A 24630-nucleotide genomic window follows, 5' to 3' on the forward strand; every position below is an offset into this window, starting at 1 on the left:
AACTTGGGCTAACATCGCAAGCTGTCACATCAAGGCCATCCCCTGCATCTTACAGGGGGGAGAATTCTGCTGTTGGATGGAGCAGCAAAGCGCACAGACACCCAACCATCGTTTACACACATGAGGTGTAAAGACTGGGAGAAAAAAAAGAACTTTTTTTTTTACTATTTGAACCAGAGTTTGTGCCCTGAGGACAAACCCACAATAGCACAGAGAAGGAAGTTTTCCATTCAATCGCTGAACAAATACATACGGATAAACTGCTCGGGGTAGTAGGAGATCTAAATTCAACCTTTTAAGGTATTTAGAAACTATGTAGGAGTCTAAGCGATTCAGATTTGTTTCCCTATCTTGTGATGATGCTGTCACAAGTTTGAAATGATTGTTATCCTTCAGATACAGATTTTTTTGCTCATCAGCCAACTCTGTACACAGCTGCAATATTCCATATAACATGATCATAAACCAGCGGCATAACAGAGTCTTTCATCATGCTGAAGTGGACACAGACACACACACACACACACACACACACACACACACACACACACACACACACACACACACACACACACACACACACACACACACACACACACATCAGCAAATGCTTTCAACCATTAACATCATAGAAGCCAGATAAGTGTGCCCCCTCTTTTGCAACAACCACTGGGGAGGTGAGAGGCCTTGTAGTCAACATGCTGAAAGACTACTCGATGATCAAAGACTCAGAAAAACATGACCCATGATGGATTCTCTGAGAAGTAGATAGAGAGAGAGAGAGAGAGAGAGAGAGAGAGAGAGAGAGAGGTGCGGGAGCATGATCAGGTAAAAGGGGGGGAGAGTTGAAAGAAACAGAATAAAAAGTCTGCAGAGGCGGGGACGACAGTGGGAGGCAAGGGGAAGGGAGAGTGCAAACACACACTTAGCTTTTGCCACAGATAGACAACCCACCTAGTCACTGGATTTACAGTATATGCTAATCTTCTTTGCTTGGATTACAATAACAGCAGGGAATCTACAAATTGGTATGAATGCAGACGGATTCTTGTTAAGTGTTTCTGTCAAGATTGTTCTCTTGATTGTTCATCTAACTTTAAAAACAGCATCAACACAACTAATGGAAGCAAAGATAACCAAACAGCATTTGAATTTACTGTACTAATCATTGTAAATGTCTGATGTAATCTGCATCAAAACAAGCAAGTTTATACTACCTGCCAATATTAGAAATAAGGAATCAACTGATACTGGAAGCACTAACATCTAAACATCTCATCTGTACTTTTCAATATTCATGGCCTATAGACATGAAAACAATTTGAACACAGGGGAAATGTCTTGTAAGGATACATTGTGAGAGGAGAGGAGAGGAGAGGAGGAGAGGAGAGGAGAGGAGAGGAGAGGAGAGTAGAGGAGAGGAGAGGAGAGGAGGGCTTGATTCCGGCTGGAGTGTCCGCTCTGGCTGTCTGCAGATTTGTCAAGACAAGTGTCAGGACAAGTGCACCTCTGTGCTTACCTGTAATGGCACGGGGGCAGGAGGGCTGGACAGGCTATTTCAATGCAGCAGAAGTGTGTCTGAGCAGCTCTAAGTACTAGTGCATGTGTGTATTGGTTTGTGAGACACGGAGAGGGAGGGTGATGAAGAAAGGTGAAGAAAAGAAGTGGAAACAAGTGTAGAGAGAGCTGCTGGAAAAAAGGTGGAGGCGCAGAGTACAAAGATGAGCACATTAGAATATGAATCCAGGGCCTGGGTGCACTCTTGGCACTTAAAGAGCCCCTAAAGTCAAATGTCAACTATTATGTGTCATCAGCTGTGACACAGGGTCACTGAGCAGGACTGGTGAGGTCAGCAACGGTGCTCACCCGCTCTCTCAACATGCACCATTAAACAGTCCCACAGAGTGCAAAAAGGACGAGCTGTCATTTGGGTGAAAAAAAAGGTTTTGCACTGACATGAACATCTATACAGCCTCTTACACAAAGTGTTTCTGGATAGGATGAAACACTGAATATAGATTCAATTAGGTGAACAGAGTCAATATTTGCATGGACATATTCAGCTAATGAGACGATGTTTTACATAATGCATTTAAAGCTGTAACATTCACAGATGTAGCTCATTTCCTCTGATTAACCATCAAACAGGTACAAATGAAACACACAGGCGTCATGCTGAATGTATAAAATGCTTCAGTTGTTTGCTGCTAAACCAGCTCTGTAATTACCTGAAGGATGTTTTAATTGTCGCATGTTCTACTCTTAATATTAGTCAACGCTTAAGCAGCTCTCCAAGTGAGATTGATTGGATAAATCAAGACAGAATTACTGGAAACAGGAGGCCTGCCAATCAGTAGTGTGTGAGGGAGTTTGCCTTTTTTTTTTTTGGGGTGGTGTATGTTTGTGTGTGGCTGGGGACGTGCCAGTGCATGAGCACATACATGTCTGTTGGGGATGTATGTTTACTGATGGATGTGAGTGTGTGTGTGTGTGTGTGTGTGTGTGTGTGTGTGTGTGTGTGTGTGTGTGTGTGTGTGTGTGTGTGTGTGTGTGAATCACATAGGGCTGACAGCTGGGCTTGTTCAAAAGGCTTAGTGAGCATTCTGGCTGTTTGGGAAGCAACGAGCACACAGTCTATCTGAACAGGGATCTAAAACCTGTGTCAACAGCAAAGTACAACTAGTGTAAACAGCCACTGAGTCAACAAGCTATAATTCACATACCAATGGAGGAGCAGTTTTGGTATTTTTAAGCGTAATATGCTGCAGTTTTAGGGATGAAAGGATGACAAAAAAAGACAACTGTACAAGTGCTATTTCCTTTTCTTTTTCACCCATCTGCATCAGTCATCCTGTGCTTTGATTCTCCCGAGCAGAAGGAACAACCGGCTCATGGACTGAAAGTGAACTTGGAAAAAGTGAACTTGGAAAAAGAAATAGCAATAAAAAGTACAGCTGAAATTCAGCAGTCATATTGGGAAGAAATAGGCTTAAGACAGTGTTAGTGTGTGTTTGCCTGTGCACAGTGCTATCATGTGTGTATGCAGGTTGTGTGTTTGTTCTTGGTGTGTGCGCGTATATTTGATGCCAAAGTGTGCACAAGAGTATGAGTCTACTCCTTGTGTGTGTGTGTGTGTGTGTGTGTGTTTGTGTGTAGATGTGTGTGTCAGTCCATCAGCATGTCGGCGTCACAGCCCTTCACTAAGTCCCAGATTAACAGTGACAGGCAGAGATCCCTCTAATTATCTCTTCCTGGACCACATGCAAATGGCAGAGTTGCACGGAGAGCAGCGATTGGCTGGGGCGGCCTGGGTGCAGCCGACGGGCTAATGAGCCTGGCAATGGGATACAACCTCATGATGTACCACCATAACAAACCCTCACAGTTACACAGCTTCACACAGGAGCAAAGACAAAGACACACACACACACACACACACACACACACACACACACACACACACACACACACACACACACACACACACACACACACACACACACACACACACACACACACACACACACACACACACACACACACACACACACACGTGTACAGATGCACATATTCAGATACACATAAACACATGTGCACTTGTCTATATGTGTTTAACAACTTTATTAAATCAATCATTCACAACCTTATCAATAAAACTATCACTGTGTGACTCATAGGAGTAGACACAAATCTTTTATTTCTGCAACAAAAAAACATTTTAATATTTGTTTTTCAATCCAACATAGTGTTTTTCTGTTTTACCGATGAACACATTTAAACAATTGATCAAACACATCCTTGCAAGCTTAAAATCCCAACTTGATGTCACATCAAGAGAGTCTAAATAAAGATGGCACATGCAACAGAACAGGAACACAAAGGAGAATACCGTGATAGACTGGAACAGACGGTCTCAGTCTGGCTCCTGGATTGCTGCGGTCAGCTAAAAAGTTAACTTAGTACATCAGCAGGAAACATGGCAACAGCGTCAAACAGTCCAACATGTCTTTCATTGAGTCCCGGTGTAACACGCAGTTATTTGGTTGCCAGAGCTGATAAAGGCAAACACCCAGTGGAAAAAGTAAAACCTCTCCACAATGATTATTCAAGTAGGTATATGGCAACGTGATACCTGAGAGTGGCTAGTGGGGAAACTTTTCAAAGAATTTCGTAAATGCTGTAAAGTGACATTAATATGTTTTTTCACACTTATGTGTTATTATTACTACAGACTTAGGCTCATAGTAAAAGCTAACAAAGTACTGTTGCAATCAATTGGTATTTGATTAGGATGCACATCATTCAAAGCAGACGATTTGCACAGTAAAAACAGGTTTTTGTTAGTGAAGAAGTGTTAAATAGGCCATAAAGTTGATGAATCATGGCTCATTTCATATTAATAAAAACTTGTTTTTAATAGTTGCTCATAAAGTCTTTGAAGCAAAATGTGATCTTGGAAGAAAGTAGTTCAGCTTTACAATGGCTCCAACTCAAATTCAGGCATTGTAACAAGAGAAATTCCTCCCATCAACCACGAATAGCACATACCGAGGACAAATCATGGTGTTTTATTGCTGTGTGGAACAGTCTTTATATTTGTACCATCAAGTACCCCAGTGAATTGGGGGAGCCTTGGGAGATGCCGTTTTTAATCAGGAACGGTTGGCTTTGTTTTGTCCCTGTTCCATCCTGCATTTCTCTCCATCCTTGGAGGGCTTTACAGTAGATTAAGAGGCATTTTCATTAAACTCTGCTGTTACATAGTCTCTCCAAATATTTCTCATTCCAAGGTTGGATGTTGGAACAATCACAGAGATTGCTATTTATACTATCACATCTTCAAAAAAACAGAATGTGTGGAAAAAGAGGTCAGGTAAAACTACTGAAAGTTCACAATACGGCAGGATAACACGATAATCCTGTTTAGAGGCTTTCCTTGTGGCTAAAGCACCATGCACTGACAATTCTTTTGAGCGAATAGTGATTTTATTGTTACCCTTGTGAACAATTGTAACCACTTCAAACCCTTTGGGAGTGCAGATTTTAGCAGTGAAACACTTAGAACATGAAATGTGATATAATAACCAGAGAGGGATAAGAAAACCCATTTTAGAAGACTGAATTTCCATGATGGAGGCATGCATATTTTATTCCTGAGTGTACTCTTGAATGTTCTGTACTGTGGAAATTACAGATGAAAAAGTTTTTACTGTATCAGCATGAATACATAGCCTACATATCATATCCATTATTCAAACTTAACGTACATCGATATGCCATACGAAAGCAAAAACTAGTTAGAAAATAATATGTTTCATCCAGCTAACAACAATCTGCTAGTTTAGAGAGAAACACATTGGCTATAGATGGAATAGGGAACAGTCTGCTGTAGCCACAGAGAATGGAGCACTGTGCAGTCATGACTGATGTCTCGTGTCCCTAGAATGGCTTGACCATGACCACTCGCCGAGAAGATAGATTTTCCTCGACCCCGCAGATCGTTTTTAGTGGGACAAGACAAATATTTCAGATGTATCACACCCAGGCATCACGCTGGAGGTGAGAAGAGGTAAAGGGAGACTGAGAGATAAATACAACCAGAGGGGGAGGAGAGAGAGAAGAGAGAGAGAGAGAGAGAGAGAGAAAGAGAGAGATGGGAAAAAGTGTGGCCGGCCTGCTTGCCTGGCTGACAGTTGACTCTGTTGGATGTGACTTTCACAGTCTGCTGGCGGTTTGTGTGGAAGCCATCACATCTGTGACTGGCCGTTTGATTAATGAGCCTCTCAGCTTGTCTGTGCAGTTTGAGGAGGGGCCACGGCCTTATCCCAGGCATCACTGATTTATTCGCCTTTGGAGCAAACCTCCAAATATCACACACACTGAAATATAAGAGCAAACATTCACACACTAGCAGGCGGACACATGTACGCCCTCGATGATATGCATACAGTGTACAAGTTGGTGCAGTGCAGCTGCACACAGACAGGCATGGAAACAGACTCATGCGCACAGGCTTGTCGCTCTCTTCCGCCACCTGCTTACGGCTAATGAAAACCTCAATGTGTCAGTGCTGTCCAGGGGTAGCAAAGACAAAACACACCATGTATAACCAAGCAGACAAAAGATGTATTCTGTCTCCACCAACACAAACTCCCATCCCTAGCTGTCAGTCAGCCGAGGGCACACACACAAGGGGAACGACGAGAGAAGAAAGAAGCCCTTCCTCAATGACACATCACACTCTCCTGATTTTCAAAAGTGACAAGTCTTTTGAATTTCTGGCCTTGCAAGATGGAGAGTCTGATGATGGCTTGAGAGTGTTTTCTTCTTGTTTCTTTGGCAGTGGCAACCATGAAATGTCACTTCAGCTAACCTTGAAGTTCTTTTTCCTCCTGCGTTGTTTAATGCTTCCAAGACTAGGGCAACCAACTGCTCTAAATGTTACAGTAATGGACGCCCTTTAAGTCAGATGAATGACTCTGGAAACACTTCCAGGTACATAAATGTGCATTAGCATGTGCAAACCCTCGCACAGGGTTTGCACATGCGCATACGCTCTGACACACATGCACCAAGCTACACCTCCTGCAAACACACACTCCCTCATTCCCCGAAGCATAAAGTAAGACCATTAATCCAGACACACTGAGATCCAGCTTCTCCCCAGGTTGATCAGCGTCCGTGGAGGAAGACGAGCATTCTGACATATTTGTTTTTATTTTATTCCCTGAGAAAAAGGCCCGCCATATGGCAGAGCCAGGGAACAGATGGCGATTGCCCACTTCCTGAAAGCACAAGCGTCTATCGCTGCAATTTAAGGAGCCGCTCAAGCAAGAGAATGCTACAGACTGGCATTTTTCCACAAACTGCTATTGTTATGGACCTGAGGGGTAACTGCAACAATGAGACAATGCCGAAAAAAATGCTTTAATGTTCAGTAGTTACAAAGTAGCTTAGCACATTAAGCTAACAAATGTGTGGGTCAGTGCTGCTAGGGCTTTCTTACTGTCATTGTGTGAAATAAAATCATGAGGTCAAGTGCACACTCTTAGAATATTACCTATAGAAAACTAGTCAGGCCAAGGCATTTCAACTGATATATCCTGCTTTCCAATGTTGTAAGAAAACAGTACCTAGTGGAGTAACGTTTAGATGTAAGCATGAATGTCCTTGGATGATATGAGGTCCTTATGATGGAGTGGAGGAGCTGCCCTGTGACACATGAGGCTTCATCCCTCATACTTGGCTACCTCTTATCAACCAGGTCAGAGGACCTTTTCTGACGTACAGATACAAGGAAAATGTCTCAAAAAGTCACCTTGGTAGATGACACTTTAAATGAGACTTTAGTCTGTGGCATACATTTTTTTGTCTTCCAGAGATGCACTTTAGTTATCTTGGAGGAAAAAATGATCATGACACAGAAGATTGAAGTTCATAAAGGCCTCCTGACCAAATAACGTTAAAATGTGAGAGAGAAAGGCAAACACTGTTAACATGAAATCCAGTCAAAACAGGGATCATGTTGCTACTTTGTTTTCTACTTACTGCTATGAAGGAGTAAAGTATGTTCACTAAAGAAAGGGGGATTTCAAAGAGTGATCAAGGACAGAGCAGATTGGTTTTCTGTTTCGGTAAATCACTCAGTACTTTTGACTTCCTGCATTTACATCAAAGGTTGGCTCACAACAGGAAGTCAAATGGCAAGGCAATGGGACAACATCGCAATCTGTAGATGGTTACTACGAAGACTTGGCATAAGTGCACATTTAACCAATTTTTTTTAATGTAATTTATTTTGGCTTATAAAAGAAATCTCACTAAAGCAAAATTCAATTAGAGGTTACAAATCAGAGTCTACAACTATGGTCTTACAAAGGCTTGGCCATGAACTGAAATAATTGAATTCTGTTTGAATTACTTTTATTAAACTCTAATAATACAGTTACTATAATAAATAACTGCACACTGACCGCATTAGAGTTCACACAGATGGTAATAATATGATTAATAAAATAATAAGACTGGGGGATAACAACAAATGTATAAGAGAAAAATAAGCTGAAAGTACAAATCAAAACCTCTGTACAGCATATGGGGTGCAGTCTCAGTTTGTCGAACAGGCGCCCCTGAAGTCCTGGACGCACTGGTCGCTGTTTGGACCTCCCCGATCCTGACGCTGTTTGGTGCATGTCAACCCCCACTCTCTCCCCACATTTCTTGTCTCTCTAGCTGACCTATCAATCAAGACTGAAAAGCACAAAAAATCTCTCAAAAACTTCTGTATCTGAATAAAGGCAGTAAAGAAACAAATTACAGAGTAGACTTTTAGTCATCAGAAAACACCAAACCAGTTATCCTCCCAGGCAGCCAATAATCTTGCCATCAATCAATTCCGACACCTGTCATCTATCCGAAATAGTGAAAAAACCAACAGGCTAGTCAGTCTCCAAAACATCCAGTCAAAAAAAAAAACATTCAGCCTGTCATTAAACCACCTGAACCATTCAACTAATTACTGGTTCCTACAACTATTGCACTGACAAGGAGGTACCTAACAAGTCTAATAGAAAATAGTCCAAATTAAGCCAGCAAATAAGCTTGCTGAAAAGTTAGCCCACCCGTAAGTCATCCATCTCTCCATTCAAACCTCCAGCCTGCCAGGAAGCCAGGTCAACCAGTCAGCCAGTCAACCCTGGGGGGTCTTGGGGTAGTATTAATCAGTCTGGTTTCTGCTGAAAAGCTCAATCTGCAGATGATGGATGAGCCATCGTGCTGAAGGAGCTGAAGTGACAGGTGACAAAGAAGGACACACACACCTGTATAAATCCACTCTCCCTCCTGTCTGGCCACGACGCTACACTGTCAAGGTAGCAGGGTGAAAGCGGATGTGTATGTGTGTGTATGTGTGCGTGTTTATGTGTGTCTCAGCATGTGTCCTGCTCTGCTAATGAAGTCATCTGAACAGTGATTTAACAGCCCTGGTGTAAAAGCCTGCCGCTCTTAACTCATAGCCTTTCTCCATTAGAATGTGATATAAACCCTGGACACAATAACTGTCCTGCCACTGTAACAATATATAGGAGGCCAACGGGCCACACGGCTAACTCACATCGTTCAGGGAGGGAAAAAATTATATTGGCTGGCAGGGACGGGAAGTCATTCAAGGAGAATCAAACTTATAAGATGGAACATTCAGAACGTCACAAGGTCAAAATGGGTGTTTTATTTCAGTATGAAGCGGCATAGTTATCATTTATATTGTCTAGTATGTAAGATTATATCCTGTGTTTTGTCCATGGCAACAGGAAGAAGTAAAAGAGTAATTGTTGTGAAACCTCAGTGAAAACAGCCGAGGGCACTTCAGTCTGCGGTTATGCAGAAATCTTTATCCTTATCTGCACTAACAAACGGATCAGTGGCTCCAACATCAGTGTGCTTATCCCGTCACTGGTCTTCTATAGCTTGGGAGATATTTTTGAGTCTGAGAGATGGATCTGAGGAAAACTTTGACAGCTTACACGTCGCCAGCCGTGAAACTAACTTCCTCCTCTGTGCAAGCGTCTCAGGCAGAACCAAAGCCATTCTCCAAATCCTCCATGAAATCTGCTCCTCTGGCCCAACAAAGAGAGGCTAATGAGGCAAACGGCACAATCTCAGACACTTTGATACTGTGAGATTAGGGTGAATTATATAACCTTTGCCCACTCCCATCCCTCCTCATACTGTTTTGTGCCTTGTCAGTATTTACTTCCCTCTCTGCCCATGTCAGTCACAATCTCAAACTGCAAGTCCAATATCTCAGCACTTATTTCAGTTTCTAGTCATGAATGCCCCAACACTAATTTAGCTCAGTCAAGCAATGACAGTATCTGTTTTACCATGCAACACAGCAGCATATAAGGGGAGGAAGAATGAAGTGTGTGAGTGGGAAGAGGCATGAAGGCGACAAAGCTTGTCACAGCACCGAGCAGCTTCCTTCACCCTTATTAGACCTGTGTCCTTGGCAGATGCAGAGCTTGCCCTTTGCAAAGTGTGTGTGCACGTGTGTGTGTGTGTGTGTGTGTGTGTGTGTGTATGTTACAATGGTGATTTAGAATGGATTGGGCGTAGGCCCGGAGACAAGGTGCAGTAGCCCCATGGCTCCTTGATAGCTGGCAGCGTGACAGCTGTGAATGGGGAACAGGGAACAGCCTGAAGTATTGCCATCTAATATGTGTCACAAACCTGCATAAATATTTATACTCATTGCAGAGCAGAATACTTGAGGAGAGGGGGGGGGGGGTTGAAGTGAAGGATGGGACAGGAGTGGTGGACCTGTGCGAAAACTCTTCAATCAGGTGACACAAAGATCAGAACTTACATTTTTAACCTTCTTTTGTGTTGTTTCAAAGTCCTCAGGAACCCTAAGAGCATAGATACCTCCATCACTGAAACCTGCAGACATGTTCTCAGACCCCACTGTGGAAGCTAGAGGAGCCCTTAGCCTTTGAGAGTAGAATCTTTAGCAGCTGATGAAGAGAAAGTAGGCTTCATGGTCCTTAATGCCTGAAGCTTGTGGCGAAGTAAAGTCAGTGGGGAATTTGACTTAAGAATCCCAAGTAAGCATCACATTTTGGAAAAGATAAAGACACTAATTAAGTAGCAATGCATTAAAAGGGGGAGAAGAGCGGTTATTTATTGAAATAAAGAGTTTCCAAACACCCTTGAGGAATGCTTGAAACCAGAAAACTCAATATCACACTCATACTTAACATGCTTACACACTTATACACTAACCTCAAGTTCATTTCCTTTCCTGGGGCATCATGCCCTGTCCCTGAACTCTGATTGGCCACTTTGATGTGACACCCCATAATCCTAAACCTAGATTGACTATCTGCCCAGTCAGAGGTGGGACATATTTTCGATTCAATTTATGTGCTTAAGTAACATTTGTTACATGCAAATGTTCACTTATTTGATACGTTTGGGGATACTTCTTTTGAGATTTCTTTTAGAATTAAGCATTGAAGATCTGTAGAGATGCATTGTGTTGTGTTTTTTTTCACAATGTCAAAACACTTAATATAGGAATAACACATTTTAGACACGTTTAGTGTAGAAGTTAAATTACACAAGTGTTAAATGCTATTTGAATATGTACACACATTTATTCCGTAGCTGCAAATAACTGGGCCCCACTTTGGCCAACCCAGTCCTACATATCTTGATAACGCCCCTGACTCCTCCGTCAGTGAATACATATACAGTGTACATAACACATTAAACAACTGTATTACCTGTTGGCCAGCAGAGTTTTGAAGGTGACCGGACTCATGCCCTGATAGGCTGGCAGCAGCCTTGGCCAGTCCCATGCCCAGTCCACCACGGCACTCTGTTGATGTATGAGGATAGCGTATTGTTAGTTATTAATCAGGGTTAATACCATCAGTGCATTACTGCTCCAGCTGGGACCCACTAACAAAGGAGGAGGGGGGTCCCCAGCGCAGGCTACCGACACCGGGCGATCAATCATGTCCGCACAAGAAGGTTTTTATTCCAATAAGACAGCAATTAATTTATAAATCCATTTGGGGGGATGTAGCCATCATTTATAGAAAGATAAATCAATTTTGGGAGGGAGTCGTTACTCTTCTGACTTCACTGCTTTTTTTTCTTACCATCTTGAACGGCACCCTGCCAACCTCCCCCCCCCCCCACCCATCTTTTGCTCTCTCTCTCTCTTTTACTTAAACACATGCATGCACACAAACACACTTTGCTCTGGCAACATATTGGGAAAGCAAATAAAAATCAGATTGCTTTGATTGCCAAAATGTCACTCTTAACTCCAGGCTGAGTTTTATTGACAAAAGGAGGAGAACTACACTCATTCCCTCCATCCATCCACCCCCCCCCCCCCTACTCCCTCTTCGTAGGTGATTGATGGATGTAACTTTTTTCTCCTCCTCCCTCCATTTTATTTGACAAACAACACAGGCACCTGAAGCGGAGAAGGCATTTTAATCATTCTCTTAATAGGGTGTTTCTATGCAAAGCTATGCAGCCTCCTGTGATAAGCAGAAAACAGGTCTTAGGATTAAAACGTGGCGCAGAAACAATAGCAGCAGCAAAGCTACATTACAAGGGATCACAAATGTATTAAATACATCTAATCCTTTAAAAAAAAATAAAAAGGCACACAAGTCAGTCTGGGGAAAACAGCAGCCTTTGTTGATTGTGTTGTGTGATATCAACCGTATTTCCCCTGATAGTAAAAAGGGAAATGAGGGGGGAGAGCTGACAACTCTTGCATTGAACTAAAACTACCTGTAGCTAGACTTAAAGCTTTTATGGAAAAAAAATCTAACAATTAACGGAACATCAAGGAAGCACTCCTGGGGATAAGTTTGGGGTAAGAGGGTACACGGTTCAAAGCCCCAAAGAAGTGCACTTTAAGACTGCACTCTCACATTTCACATTTTTTTTATGCAAAAGAAACTTCTCTCATCTTTTCACCTTTGCGGTGTTCTTTTCTTTCTGCCAGCCTCACTCCTACTTGGAAAAAGGCAGCGACCTATGGAGAATAGGCAAGCCGAGCCCCAGAAAGACCTGACAGCTTCAGAGATTGCCACAGTATCCAGTTCACTAGAGACTCAAACTGCTCCTAACCTTCAACATTTAGCTTCTGGCCTTGGGAGAAAGTTAAAAATGACACAACCCTATGCATCACAAGTATACCCACATGGTATAAAGTCAAAAAGCATAGAGAAGCTTTGATATAGCTAAAATAAATTAAAAGTATTTTTTTGACAGCCTTATAAGCTTATGTATAAACTAAAACTGCTTAACTAACCTGATCAAGCTTCTTCTTTCCAATGTGGTCAAACTCCTGGAGAGGGTGGAAGCTGGCATCAGGGTCCACTTGAGGGTCAACGTTCACCAAGTGAGGAGACTCAGCGGACGAGTTTGTGCTTCCTGTTAGTTTGAACATCAAAAGCTCCTGTATCCAAGATGATAGGGGAGTGAGAGGGTAGAAACAAGAGAGACAGAAGAGAGGAAGGTTGAAAATTACATTGTTATTATTGAAAAGCTGTTTGAAAGGACATATATCTAATAAAAATTCTATATAGACAACAACTGACCAAGAGAGGGAGGCCAAAAAGTTATTTACAAGTAAACTTCCTCTAACTGAAAGGGCAGCAAAGCATACATCCATACTTCAGGAAGTTTCTTAACATTGGCTCACAGTTTGAGAGTTCCAGTAAAAAGAACTGACTTATAATTTCTGACAGGCTGGATAGTTTACTTTTTCCAAATTTCAAATGAGAAGACTAGTCCAGATAAACATTTTCTCTAATTAAAAGCAACCAGAAAAAATAAATCAGAGCAATTAAGAAAGAGACTTGTGAAAATGGCTCGTGAAAATATAGAACAAAACTTATAACATACTTTTGTTTCTGTAACCTCTGCAGTGCTTGCTTATTATAGCTGTCTTACAAGATGTACAGTATAGAAATCTGAGTGTGTCTTTTTGTCTCTGTAGGTGTGTGTGTGTGTACATGGGTATCCTGGTGTGAATTCACAATATTCCCATCCGTCAGTTTGACATGGCCTCCGACACCTCCTATCCCTCCACCTCTCGGGCAGCTCCGGTTTGTCCCTGACCCTCATGTTCTTGCCTCGACCTTGGAAGGGTAGAGATCCTCGAGCTGCCAGGACGGAAACTCAGAGCCTGCTCGAGAATCCCATTCACAGTTTGTTCGATTGCTATGTAGAGTTACAGCTGTTATGGACTCAGTTATATATAATGTATAGATGCTTATGTTTTTGTTATTCCATGCTGTGTTCTAACTGATTGTCTATAGGAGGACCATGTCAGTAAGAATCACATAAGACTGCGCCAAGGATGAGGTGTGAAAGTCAGAAGTATTGAAAAAGTGAACTACTACGCAGCAGAATTTGATCTTTTGATGTAATCTGTAGAAAAGTAACAAAAACACCAACAACTGCCAGCCTAAAAATGGACAATTTCTCTGATGGACCAAATCAGTCACTCAAGTGTGTCTCGTCTCGTCTCCTCTCTTCTCTCCTCTCCTCTCCTCTCCTCTCTTCTCTCCTCTCCTCTCCTCTCTTCTCTCCTCTCCTCTCCTCTCCTCTCCTCTCCTCTCCTCTCCTCTCCTCTCCTCTCCTCTCCTAGCATCTAACACAGGATATCACTGCAGGTTCACACCCTTGAGGTCACCTGAACAACAGAAGATCAGAAGGAGCAGACCGCACACAGGCAGCAGCCCTCTTCCCTCCGTCTCCCCCTCCTGAACAGCCTGCGGCCTCAGGCCAGCAGCCACCTAATTGCTGGGGAGAGGGAGTGCTTCCCTACCTCATTGGCTTGGATGATGTTATAGATCTGCCTCAGGTAGTCGTTGCCACCTGCTTTGTGGCAGACCTCCAGCAGCATCAGGCCTATTTTCTGCTCAGTCAGTTCAGCCACAGCGACTCCGCTCTCCCTTCCCTGCTCAAACATGCTGAGAGAGAAACAGAGAGGGGAAAAGGAGGAGATGGGAGAGAAAACAAACGAAAGACAGAAAAAAAAAAACAGTGAGTGGAGCCAAGAGAAAAGAGAGGGAAATATGAAGTGGTGGGGAGTCAGCTTTTTTATCGATACTTTCCATGGCTGAGGAGGGATTTTCTAGTTTAGGGGAGAATTTGTGATAACATTTTAATTTGGAATCAACAAGAATATTAACTTTAAAAAGTCTGTGTTTAGAATCTATTAATTTTAGTTTTATAAGCAATAAATGTTGACCCGATGCCCGGTCAAGGCTAAGGCTGTTGAAAAAAAAAAAGTGAGAAATAGAGACAGATTATTGAGTGTTAGATAACAAAATAATTTCCCCTGTTTCTATTATTATTCATGAGATACATAGCAGTATTTTGTCTGAAGGATACCAGTGCACTAAAAATGATTTGTGTGTGTGTTCTTTAGCTTGTATGTGTGTGTGTAATTGTGTGTCAAGGTCCTCATGCATGTACAGGCCCGTGCCCTGGCAGACGGCCGCATCATTTTCCCGCCCTTTCAGTATGGATGGATATCACACTACCGTCCATCAAGCCTTCTCCTTCACATACACTCCCTGTCATTGTTCTCTCTCTCTCTCCGTCTTCCTCTTTGTAATTATAAGGTGGCAGAATCGGTGTCGCCTGTCAGCCCGCCATTGGCTGCTTGACATTGAGAGTTGCCGAGGAAGAGGAGTCCCCTCTCGTCCACATACATCCCCTCATTCTTCTGCCCGGCGAGCCCCGCGGTGATGTTGTTGTCGGCGATGGTGGCTGTGCACCCGTGTCAGCACCTGCGCTGTATCCTTTCCTGTCCATCACTGTGCAGGTGAAGCAGATGATTGGATTCAGTCAGCGCGGTGATTAATGAGGGCCCCTCCGGATTTGGGACAGCCTATCAATCATGTCATTAGGGCCAATGTGCCCTGAAAGAGGCAGACCTCCGCCAAGGAATAACTGCATTCATCTTCATCTGTGTATGCATCCCGTCAGCCCAGCCAGGGTCACCATGATGGAGAACAATAATCTTCTCCTCAACAAATTACTTTGCAAAGACAAGGTGGGTGGCGTGGGGAGGAGGGGTAAGGGGTAAAGTTGGGAAAGGAAGGAGAGAAAGTGGGATGTGGGTACCGAGTCGAGAGGGCTCAGAGGGGGCAAATGGTCTTTGTTGCAGGTATTACTGAGCTTTCGATGTGTGAGCAGGTGAGATGCCAGAGAGTGGAGCATCAGTTGTTTTTGGAGTTATCTCTCCCCCCCTCTCTCCCTCTCTCTCTGACACTGTATTCTGATTGTTTACAAGCCAGGCGTCACTTCCCTGTGAAGGTTAGTTTAATGAATAGTAATGATCCCACTCAATGCCTCCGACAGGTGATACATAATCACTCTTCTTTCACTTTTCCACTCAGCCCCCCCTCACTGTCCCTCCACCACACTGCCCCCCCGCCCCCCTCCCTTCCCCTGGCGTCTCGTCCTCTCTTCCCGTCTCTGAAACAAACAGCATTTCCTAGAACTGGCCATAATCTACTCAGTGCTCTTTTATTTATTTCATTCTTCTTCTTTTTTTTTTTTAATTGAACATGTTGCGTTGCAGTGCTGAATCCCCTTTTTATGATGATTGATGCGTCCAGAGTTTGTCATGATGAAGTGAGCGACCAGAGGCGCAATTTCTGGGAACGAGTAACAAAACGTAGAGCCAAAGGTCACGGATCAGCCCAAAGTGAAAGATGTTTTCCCAACAGTCCGACCTGTAGACCACTCAGTCAGACGCCATGCCCATCATTTACCATAAGAAACACATCTGAGATACATTGATCTCACTTATAAAGCTTCTTAATGAAAAATCATCTTGGTCATTCCATTCTTCAGAAAATAAATGTTCAATCAAAAGGAGCAGTTCTACGATGCTTAAATGCTTATTCTCAATGTTATGTTGAGCTTTTTGAGTCTATAGTGAATAAAACACTGCTGAATAAATCATCAGTCAGTTCTTTATCAGCCTCAAAGCTCATCTATTGATAAACCACTTCATTCATGTATCGGGAACTCATTTCATAGAGAGAAATTTTGACAATCAAAATAATCTTGATAAAATGACACTTAATGTTTTAAGTTACTCGTGAATAATCAATGGAAAAGGGGAATGAATGATGGATTATTAATGCATAGCACATTTTCCCTGAATGCATAACACAATTAATATAGACTACATTTATCAAACAACATTAATATAAACTACCTTAATAATACCCGTCGGACCTTGACCTCTTGCTTCATACTTGTAGCTGACCTCTCACCTGTCTGAGCAGTGCTTGCGAGCTTTCTGCAGCTGCATGTTTGTCCACTTGGGTCTTTTTTCCTCCAGAGCCTGCAGCACTTTGTGCACTGTGGGTTTGGGAACGCCCTGTCAGACACACGGCAGACCATTAATGTAAATGAGTGAAAGTCAGATGGTTGATAGTGGATTTGATGGCTCGCATTAAATGAACCCCTGTAATTATTATTATTGATATTATTGTTATCATTATCTTTATCACATGAGGCTACCTTCTGTTGAATGCCCATCGCAGCCTGTAGGCACTCAGCCAGCAGGGACAGAGTGTCCTTTGCCCCACGGTCCAGCTCCACTCCACTGATCTGTTCCAGAGTGTGTGGGTCCTCCAGGCCCTGGATCAGACAGCCCAGCAAAGCCCAGAGTAACAGGCCCACTAAGCGCAGCTGCCGGGCATGCTGGGAAAGGTGCTTCTCGGCCACATGGAAGAGGAAGCGGATGGGGAGGGGAATTGATGCTACGGCCATCGGCAGGTTGGTAAAAATAAAGGACAAGGCTTGAATAGTAATGGATATGACAGCTGGAAAGAAAGAAAGAAAGAAAGAAAGTCAAGTTTAAAATAATATTTTCGTTTATCTAAGTTGAAAATGTGACACTCAGTCTCTACATACTCTTAGTCAGAGTCTCCTTTCCCCTTGCTTTTTGTGGTGTGTAGTGCCATTCTTTGGGTACTTTAGCCAGAATGCTCTCTGGTACATTCTGCTTGAACAACACTGCAGTGGGCTCCTCTGTCGCCTGCCAACTTGTCACCATGGAGACCAGGTGTACCAGGAGGCTGTTGGTGGACTTGCTGACTATCCCTCGAACACAGCTGATCACCACAGGTACGGTTCTTGTTGTGTCTGAAAAAAGAGGTAAATAAATAAAGCAGGTCGAGAAGAGTGCATGGAAGTCAATCAAACTGAAATCTTAAGACTGTACTCATTGTATTGATCTTCATTCTCTTTAACTGACAGTTAAAAAAAAAAACATAAAGCTGAGCTGTACAAGAACAAACACAAAGTTATTGCTTGGCCGTGTCCGGTGTGGGGCATTATGAACCCCACACATGAACCCCAGACTGAGCCAGTGATGAAGAAGAAAATCAGGTAACAGACAAACCGACAAATTCCACTGTTAAATTGACTCGTGAAGTTATTGCTTGGCCTTTGAGAAACTCTGCTACAGCATATGAACTAAAATTAATGTGGTGAAGAAGAGTTTCTTGACCTTGGTAACAGTATTGAGAAAAAATTGAAATAATTTACAGTTGAATTTGAAAAGCAGACAAGATGCATGACGTATGAAAAACACCATAATAACGAACTTTAAGGGTAGTCATGCAGTACAAATAAAGTCTCTATATATACAATTTAAGAAATAAAGATTGTACTGTATCAATCCAATATCTATACCGCTTTTCCCATTTGTGGTCGTGGGGAGGCTGGAGCTGACCCCAGTTGTCATTGGGCGAGAGGCGGGGGTACTGGACTGGTCACCAGTCAGTCACATAGACATATAGAAACAGACAACCAGCCACACTCACATTCACACCTACAGACAATTTAGAGTCACCAATTAACCTAACAAGCATGTCTTTGGATTTTCGGAGGAAGTCGGAGTATCTGGAGAGAACCCACACATGGACGGACTCGGAATTCCACACAGAAAAGCTCCTGTCCAACGGGGATTCGAACCAAGAATCATCTCGCTGTGAGGCAACAGTGAGAATTATAGAAACTGTTCTATTATTAATAGATATAATGTTCTTAAAATTGTCAAAGTAAAAGCAGCTTCAATGTCATGACTGATACCAAATTAAAGAGGGGTTACATTACCTATTATATGCATTATGAATGAACATAGACTTGAATACCTTACACATCCACAAAGTACAAAGGCATCCTGTGGAAATATCAACATTTAATGAAGCACTGTAACGTTAAATGCAGATGTTCTCTATCAAACCCAGGTGGCCTGACAGTAGAAATCATACTACCTTCTCCAGGTGCACCATGTCTTTCAAGCTCTGCCCTTTCATATCCTGCTCATATCGATAACAGAGCACCTACAGCATGAAGTTCTATGGCACCCATAAAATTCCTACAGCTTCGGCTGTAAAACCAAAGGCTACAACAGAGAGATATAGTGCCGTGGCTGCAGTGGAGGCACACTGTCATCTCCAGGGACCCCTCACAAAAGTGTGACCTCAGACCCACAGGAAAAGAGGAGCATGGGACCGAAAATGATACAGCTTTTCGAAGGAGAAGCGCTCTGTGGCAGGTGAGACCAAGACCTATTTTTCAAAGTCACTTGGTTCTCAGACTTTACACCGCCTGCTACCATATCGACTGGTGTATTGATCTGAAACAACCTGCTACAGTGTGATGAAATAACAGTATAAGAGGAGAAATAGTAATGTAATCTATGAAAGCTAACTCAGTGAACAGTTTAAATAGAAATGGGGGCACGGGGGGTATCCTGTAACCAAAATTATAATACACAGATTTGGCACAGTCCAATAATTAAACTAATTACCCTGTGAGGATAAACTATGATTGGATGACATTGAGAATTTCTCTCTGGCTCATTCTAACTTTTTTTTGTTCCTTCCCTCTGTCGACCCCTCCCTTGCTCCGTCTCCATCCAAATACTCTTTTCAATCACCCTACTTTATGCTACAATAATTACCACTCACCCAGGATTAAAAAAAAATCCCCACCAGAAAGAGCTCCACACTCCAAAGGAGTTGTGATTAAGGTCTGCATCTAAGATTGTACCAAAAAGAGGCTAAAAGAAATAAAGAGTAGGGGAGTCATTATCATCTCTGTAACAGCATATTAAATGTATGTTTCAAGAAAAGAACGTATTATTTTTGAAATGCAGAAATTGAATCTTCAAATTTATCATAAGATGAAAACCGCTCTGACTAGGATTTTTTTAATGTGCTCTTTGAGCTTCATCTTTAAAACTTAGCTGGTTTCTACTTTACCTGCCAGTGTGTAAAGATGTTCCCATATTTGTTCCTGTTCCAGGTATGGCTCAAGGACCTGAGTCAAGGCCTTGGGGACATTGTTTAAGCAACTGAAAAGATTGAACAATGTGACCATGAAGTCATCTGCTGCTTTGCAGTGCTCTGTAGATGTTTCTAATCTGCTCTCCTGGCAAAAGTCTAAAAAAGACGAAAAGAAAAAGAACAAAAAGAGTCAGTCTGAGTCATTGAGACACTTAATCGTGCAATACAGTAAATCTGTGGGTTTTCAAAATGTCAATGATTTGATGAAACTTATTCAGAACACTTGACACTGTCACACAAACAACAGGATACACAAAGAGATAAAAAGCATTACTCATTTGCACTCATGGATTCAGTCATTTGGATCACAGTTCAGAAAAAATATCAACCTTATGGAGTCAGGTAGTGAAAGATACTGTATAAAACCCTATCCTGTGAAACAGCATCTTGATTTCCTTGCACAAAAACACATTGGAAAATGTCAAGGCTGCCCAACCTGACACATGTTAACAGAGCGGCTGAACAAAAGGCGTTGTGGGATAGAAGGAGCAGAAAAACCCACATCTGTGTTAGATGGGAGAGAAAAAAAACGGACTAGAAAAAAAGAAACAGAAAAAGGAACAGATTTCAAAGCCCCCACAGCACATGGAGACAGGAAGTGAAAAGGAAGAGGTTTTGACAGGGTGTCCTTGTGGGGGTTGCTGTCTGAAAAGCACAGGGCTGTGGATGGAGGTGTGTGCGTGTTTTACCCATAAGGATGTCTATATATGTGTTTTGTGTGCATATAAATGTGTGTGTGTTCAGTTGACAGGGGTTTGCTGAGGAAAAAGGCCCACCGCTCCAGAGGTGGCAGACATCCAGAGGTCTGTCAGTCTGCTGTGTGGGAGATGACAGCTATTTGAATTGGAGGGTGTATGCGACGCAGCAGTCAATGAGGGGGCGCTGTGATGGAGGGCAGCGGGGCTTCAGTCTGACTAATACTGGACTATTTTAAAATTACAGAGTTAAATTAGCTGCTGCAGTCATAATGGGCAACATAATAACAGGCAGGTAGGAATTTAAAGCCACCTATCAAGGTCCAGATGATGACCGTTTTTCTTAATCTTCCTGTCTTTATCTCTTAGTTTCCTGCTTTGTCACATTAAAAAAAAAAGAGTAAAATGTGGTCAACATAACTATCCTAAAATCAGTCCATTAACCAGAATTGTGTGGGTTACACGAGCATCTTGTTCTCAGCCTGTCTGTCTTAATTGGTCCTCAAGGAGAGTTTGCTCTGTATAATACTGCTGTGGCTGCAACTGTCCAAAGGAACAGGGGTGACTAACATTAATTTCCATGTGAGGTGCTGGAGAGCATGGCAGGTTAACTAGGTGCCTTTTAATAATGGTCCCATTATGTAGCAGCAGAACACTTGAGAAAAACAGATGACAGTGCGCTGGCACATCTCTGTCGAGTTTCTACTACTGCTGCTGCATACAGTAACTCCAGCATGCTTGTGTTTTTATGTCGATTTCTCGATTGCTTTTTCAATGTTTCCGCACTCTCTTTCCCTCCCTCTCAGTCTCCAAGCTTATCCAACCTTGATACATAGCCAATAGCTACACCTGTTTATCTTCCGGACGACCAGTCAACCAGTCACTAGGGCCCTCTCTGCAGACTTCTCTAATTGGAAGCAGACACGCTGATAATAATAAAAAGGAAGTGTGTGTGTGTGTGTGTGTGTGTGTGCGTGCGTGTGCGTGTGCATGTGTGTGTGTGTGTGTGTGTGTGTGCGAGCGTGCGTGTGTACCACAACCACAAGTTGTGTATCACATGATTTAGTGTGAGTTGAGTTGTGTGTTATTTTAAACGTGTGGGAGTTGTAATTCCCCTGCGAATGAATACATTCGATTTTAAAATCCTAGGTCCATCATTTAGCTAGCTTTCTAGCTAGCTCTTTAGCTATTTAGTATGATATTTAAACCATTAGTATTTAGATATAAACCATACATTCTTCACTGTTAAATGTGTCACTTAGCGACCACTATGTTAAAGCAGAACTTCTGATGAACCAAAGTTAGAATGGTCAGGCATTATTGGACTGCACAACAATTACTTTAATACACAAAATAGGGCTAAATAAGATAGATGAGAGTCTAATTCAAGAGCTTCAGACTCTCTGTATTACTATGATCTATACTGAGGTTCTGCTTTTTACCAAGAAGTCAAGTATATCCAAGTATGGGAAGTGGCAGTGGATTATGGGAATGTAGGCATTCAGTCAGGCTGTTCCCTCTGTCTGTCTGCTTCCTGGTTAATTAGCCCGTCAACGTGATAACACGCAAGAGTCAGCGCTTCCAGCGTTGATTTACAGCAGTGCGCGGGGAGAAGCATTGCAGAGCCTCTGAGCCAGACTCAGACCAAGCGAGAGAATGAGACAGTGCGAGTTGTTATTAATGAGGTCGCTATAATGTGAATTAATGTGCGAGTGCACAACAGTCTTTAAAGGTTAGACCGTTGCCGGTGCGGAGGGGAAAGAAGGAAGGGAAAATCTTTAAAGGTCAGCGCGTGTGCTCCGCCTGGGCCTGTTGAGTGTTTATTACTACTCTCTATTGATTTAGTGATGATGGTGAGCAAGGTGAAAATGATGATGAAGGCAAAGATGCTGATGATAACTTCATAAAATGGATAGAGCTCATCTAAGGTCTGTAAAACTCGCTAAGGATCTCAGGGCAACATAATTAAGACACTGGTAAACAGCTTTCCACATATGGCTCCTGAAGGATTGATGCTGTGGGTTCAGTTTAAAAAAAAAGAAACATTCAAGAACTTTTGAAGATGGTTCAATTTTCTCTTAGAAGATTGAAAACTAGGGACTCAAATGATATATCCCTATTCTTAATACAAAAATAAAAAAATAAAAAATCCATGCACACTTAACAGACAGACTTACAAGAGATTTCTAGGAGTGTTCTGGGCAGGTGACAGTCTCTGTACAGCAACATTTGCAGTAGCAACCTGGGATTGCATCCGGGGTCAGAGGTCAGCAGCCTCAGCTGACATGCAGAGGCCGCCTGGCCCATAAGACCATCTCTGGGAGAGGAGAGGAGGAAAACAATGTTGACAGTTCTGCAGTGTCAGGTGAGCGTACAGATAGCAGTCCATTTAGCAAGAGACAACAAAGGAGGGAAGAGGCTTCAAAGTGAAAGACAAAATTTGATATCACAGCTGTCTTGGATGACAATCTGGGAGGAAAAAGTGTTTATGTTTCAATGGGAGCTTCCCTCAGTGTCACTCACTCCTGATACGAGCTTAGTCTGCAAATGCTTTCACTCCTGCTTACTTATAGTGTGCACCGGGAAGGAATTAGCTCTAATCTTGGCCAGCTAAAACCAAATTAACATTTGGGAGACCGCCAAATACATGAATATACAGCAGTACCCCCCTCCTACATCTTTTGTATAACCAAGAGGCTGCAGCCAGCTGTGGGTAATGAGCCGTATCCTTGGTGTGTGTGCGTGTAAGCGTATTCTTGTGTGCACCCTTCAGAGCCTAGGCTTGTGGTTATGTATGTGTGCAAGTGTGAGAGCATGCTGACATGTGTGCGCCTGCATGTTACTTTATACATCTCAATAAAACCTAATGGAAGGAATGGACAGAGTTTGTCTGAGGAGCGAGGAGGAGGGAGAGGGGAGAGAGCAGGGGGTGTCTGCCCAAAATTAACCATACTATTTGAGGCAGAAAGCGAGAGCGGGGTGCACCCTGCTGCTTGACTGAGGAAGACTATGCCTCAATCTGACAGTGCAATTTATGATGTCACTAGGACCGCAAATCCAGAAGAAATCCTCTTTTAACTACACTGATAAATCTAAGCGGCTACAGCAGAGGGTCAGCTTACAGAACCAAGACGCACATACACAAAAACACACACATGTGCAAAGGCAAAAAAAAAAAAAAATACCAGTGCAAATATAGAGCACACATAAGGCCAGAAAACATAACTTCAAGTGCAGTTTTACAGTCTTATGCTATGCTGGATGATTTATTTATGGGCTTTGTGATTTCATTATTGGTTTATTAAATAACCATAATAATGGTTTTATTTTAATAGGCTGCAGAGAGATTTGGCCACGAGGATGAGGACCTGTGGACCTGGCCCCGGGCCCATGAAAAGGCCCCCTGGCGACTTTGCATGCAGGCAGGGGGTTGGAGCAAAGAAATAAAGAGATCATAAAAATAAAATAATTTCAGCTCTCCAATATTTAGGAGCGGAGGGAGCCAGGGGTAGGCTTGATTTGTGTGCCATCAGCACGCAATGACATCACCTCTTGTGAGAGAGACAGAGATGAGAGGGGAGGAGGGTGGAGTCAAGGGTGAAAGGGGAGAGTGATTGACTGCACTCCGGTGGTCATGACAGTAACTGGACACACATGTATGCATACATGGACACATGTGCAAAGATATAAACATCACAATGTGTTCTGTTGACACCCTGTGTGTACAGCAAGCAACATGCAACAATATATACAAAATCAGTGTCAGAAGCAGCAGAAGTTTATTTAATTATTTTCTTTCTCAGCTTGCATCTGTGCTATATTAGCGCAGTAGCTCTAGCTTCAAGCCATGAGCAACAGCAAGTTTCAGTTATATATCTGTACAGTATGCAGCCTTCACACACACATGTGGTTTCCTATATAGTTGGTGGAGGTGTGTGTGATGGCTTAGCATACCAGAATGTGCGTGTATGCAAGTTTGTGTGTGTGAATGTGCATGTATGTGCCTACTGTGA

The 24630-nt window shown here is 42.7% G+C and overlaps 2 protein-coding genes across 3 annotated transcripts in view; both read right to left on the bottom strand.

Annotated features, from left to right (window-relative positions):
* The window catches only part of kiaa0825 (KIAA0825 ortholog), a 116437-nt gene that overhangs the window by 56243 nt on the left and 35564 nt on the right, over positions 1–24630 (bottom strand). Inside the window, exons 15-22 of the mRNA XM_061037966.1 lie at positions 22795–22934; positions 19839–20018; positions 17479–17709; positions 17083–17387; positions 16833–16939; positions 14363–14507; positions 12839–12985; positions 11283–11377 (exon numbers count right to left, since the gene is read on the bottom strand). Of these exons, the coding sequence (XP_060893949.1) occupies positions 11283–11377; positions 12839–12985; positions 14363–14507; positions 16833–16939; positions 17083–17387; positions 17479–17709; positions 19839–20018; positions 22795–22934 (1350 nt within the window). The remainder of the gene's footprint in view (positions 1–11282; positions 11378–12838; positions 12986–14362; positions 14508–16832; positions 16940–17082; positions 17388–17478; positions 17710–19838; positions 20019–22794; positions 22935–24630) is intronic.
* mctp1a (multiple C2 domains, transmembrane 1a) overlaps positions 1–24630 on the bottom strand; it is a 229893-nt gene that overhangs the window by 9688 nt on the left and 195575 nt on the right. The window lies entirely within an intron of this gene.

The sequence above is a fragment of the Labrus mixtus genome, chromosome 5, assembly GCF_963584025.1.
Source record: "Labrus mixtus chromosome 5, fLabMix1.1, whole genome shotgun sequence".
NCBI classification, from domain to species: domain Eukaryota; kingdom Metazoa; phylum Chordata; class Actinopteri; order Labriformes; family Labridae; genus Labrus; species Labrus mixtus.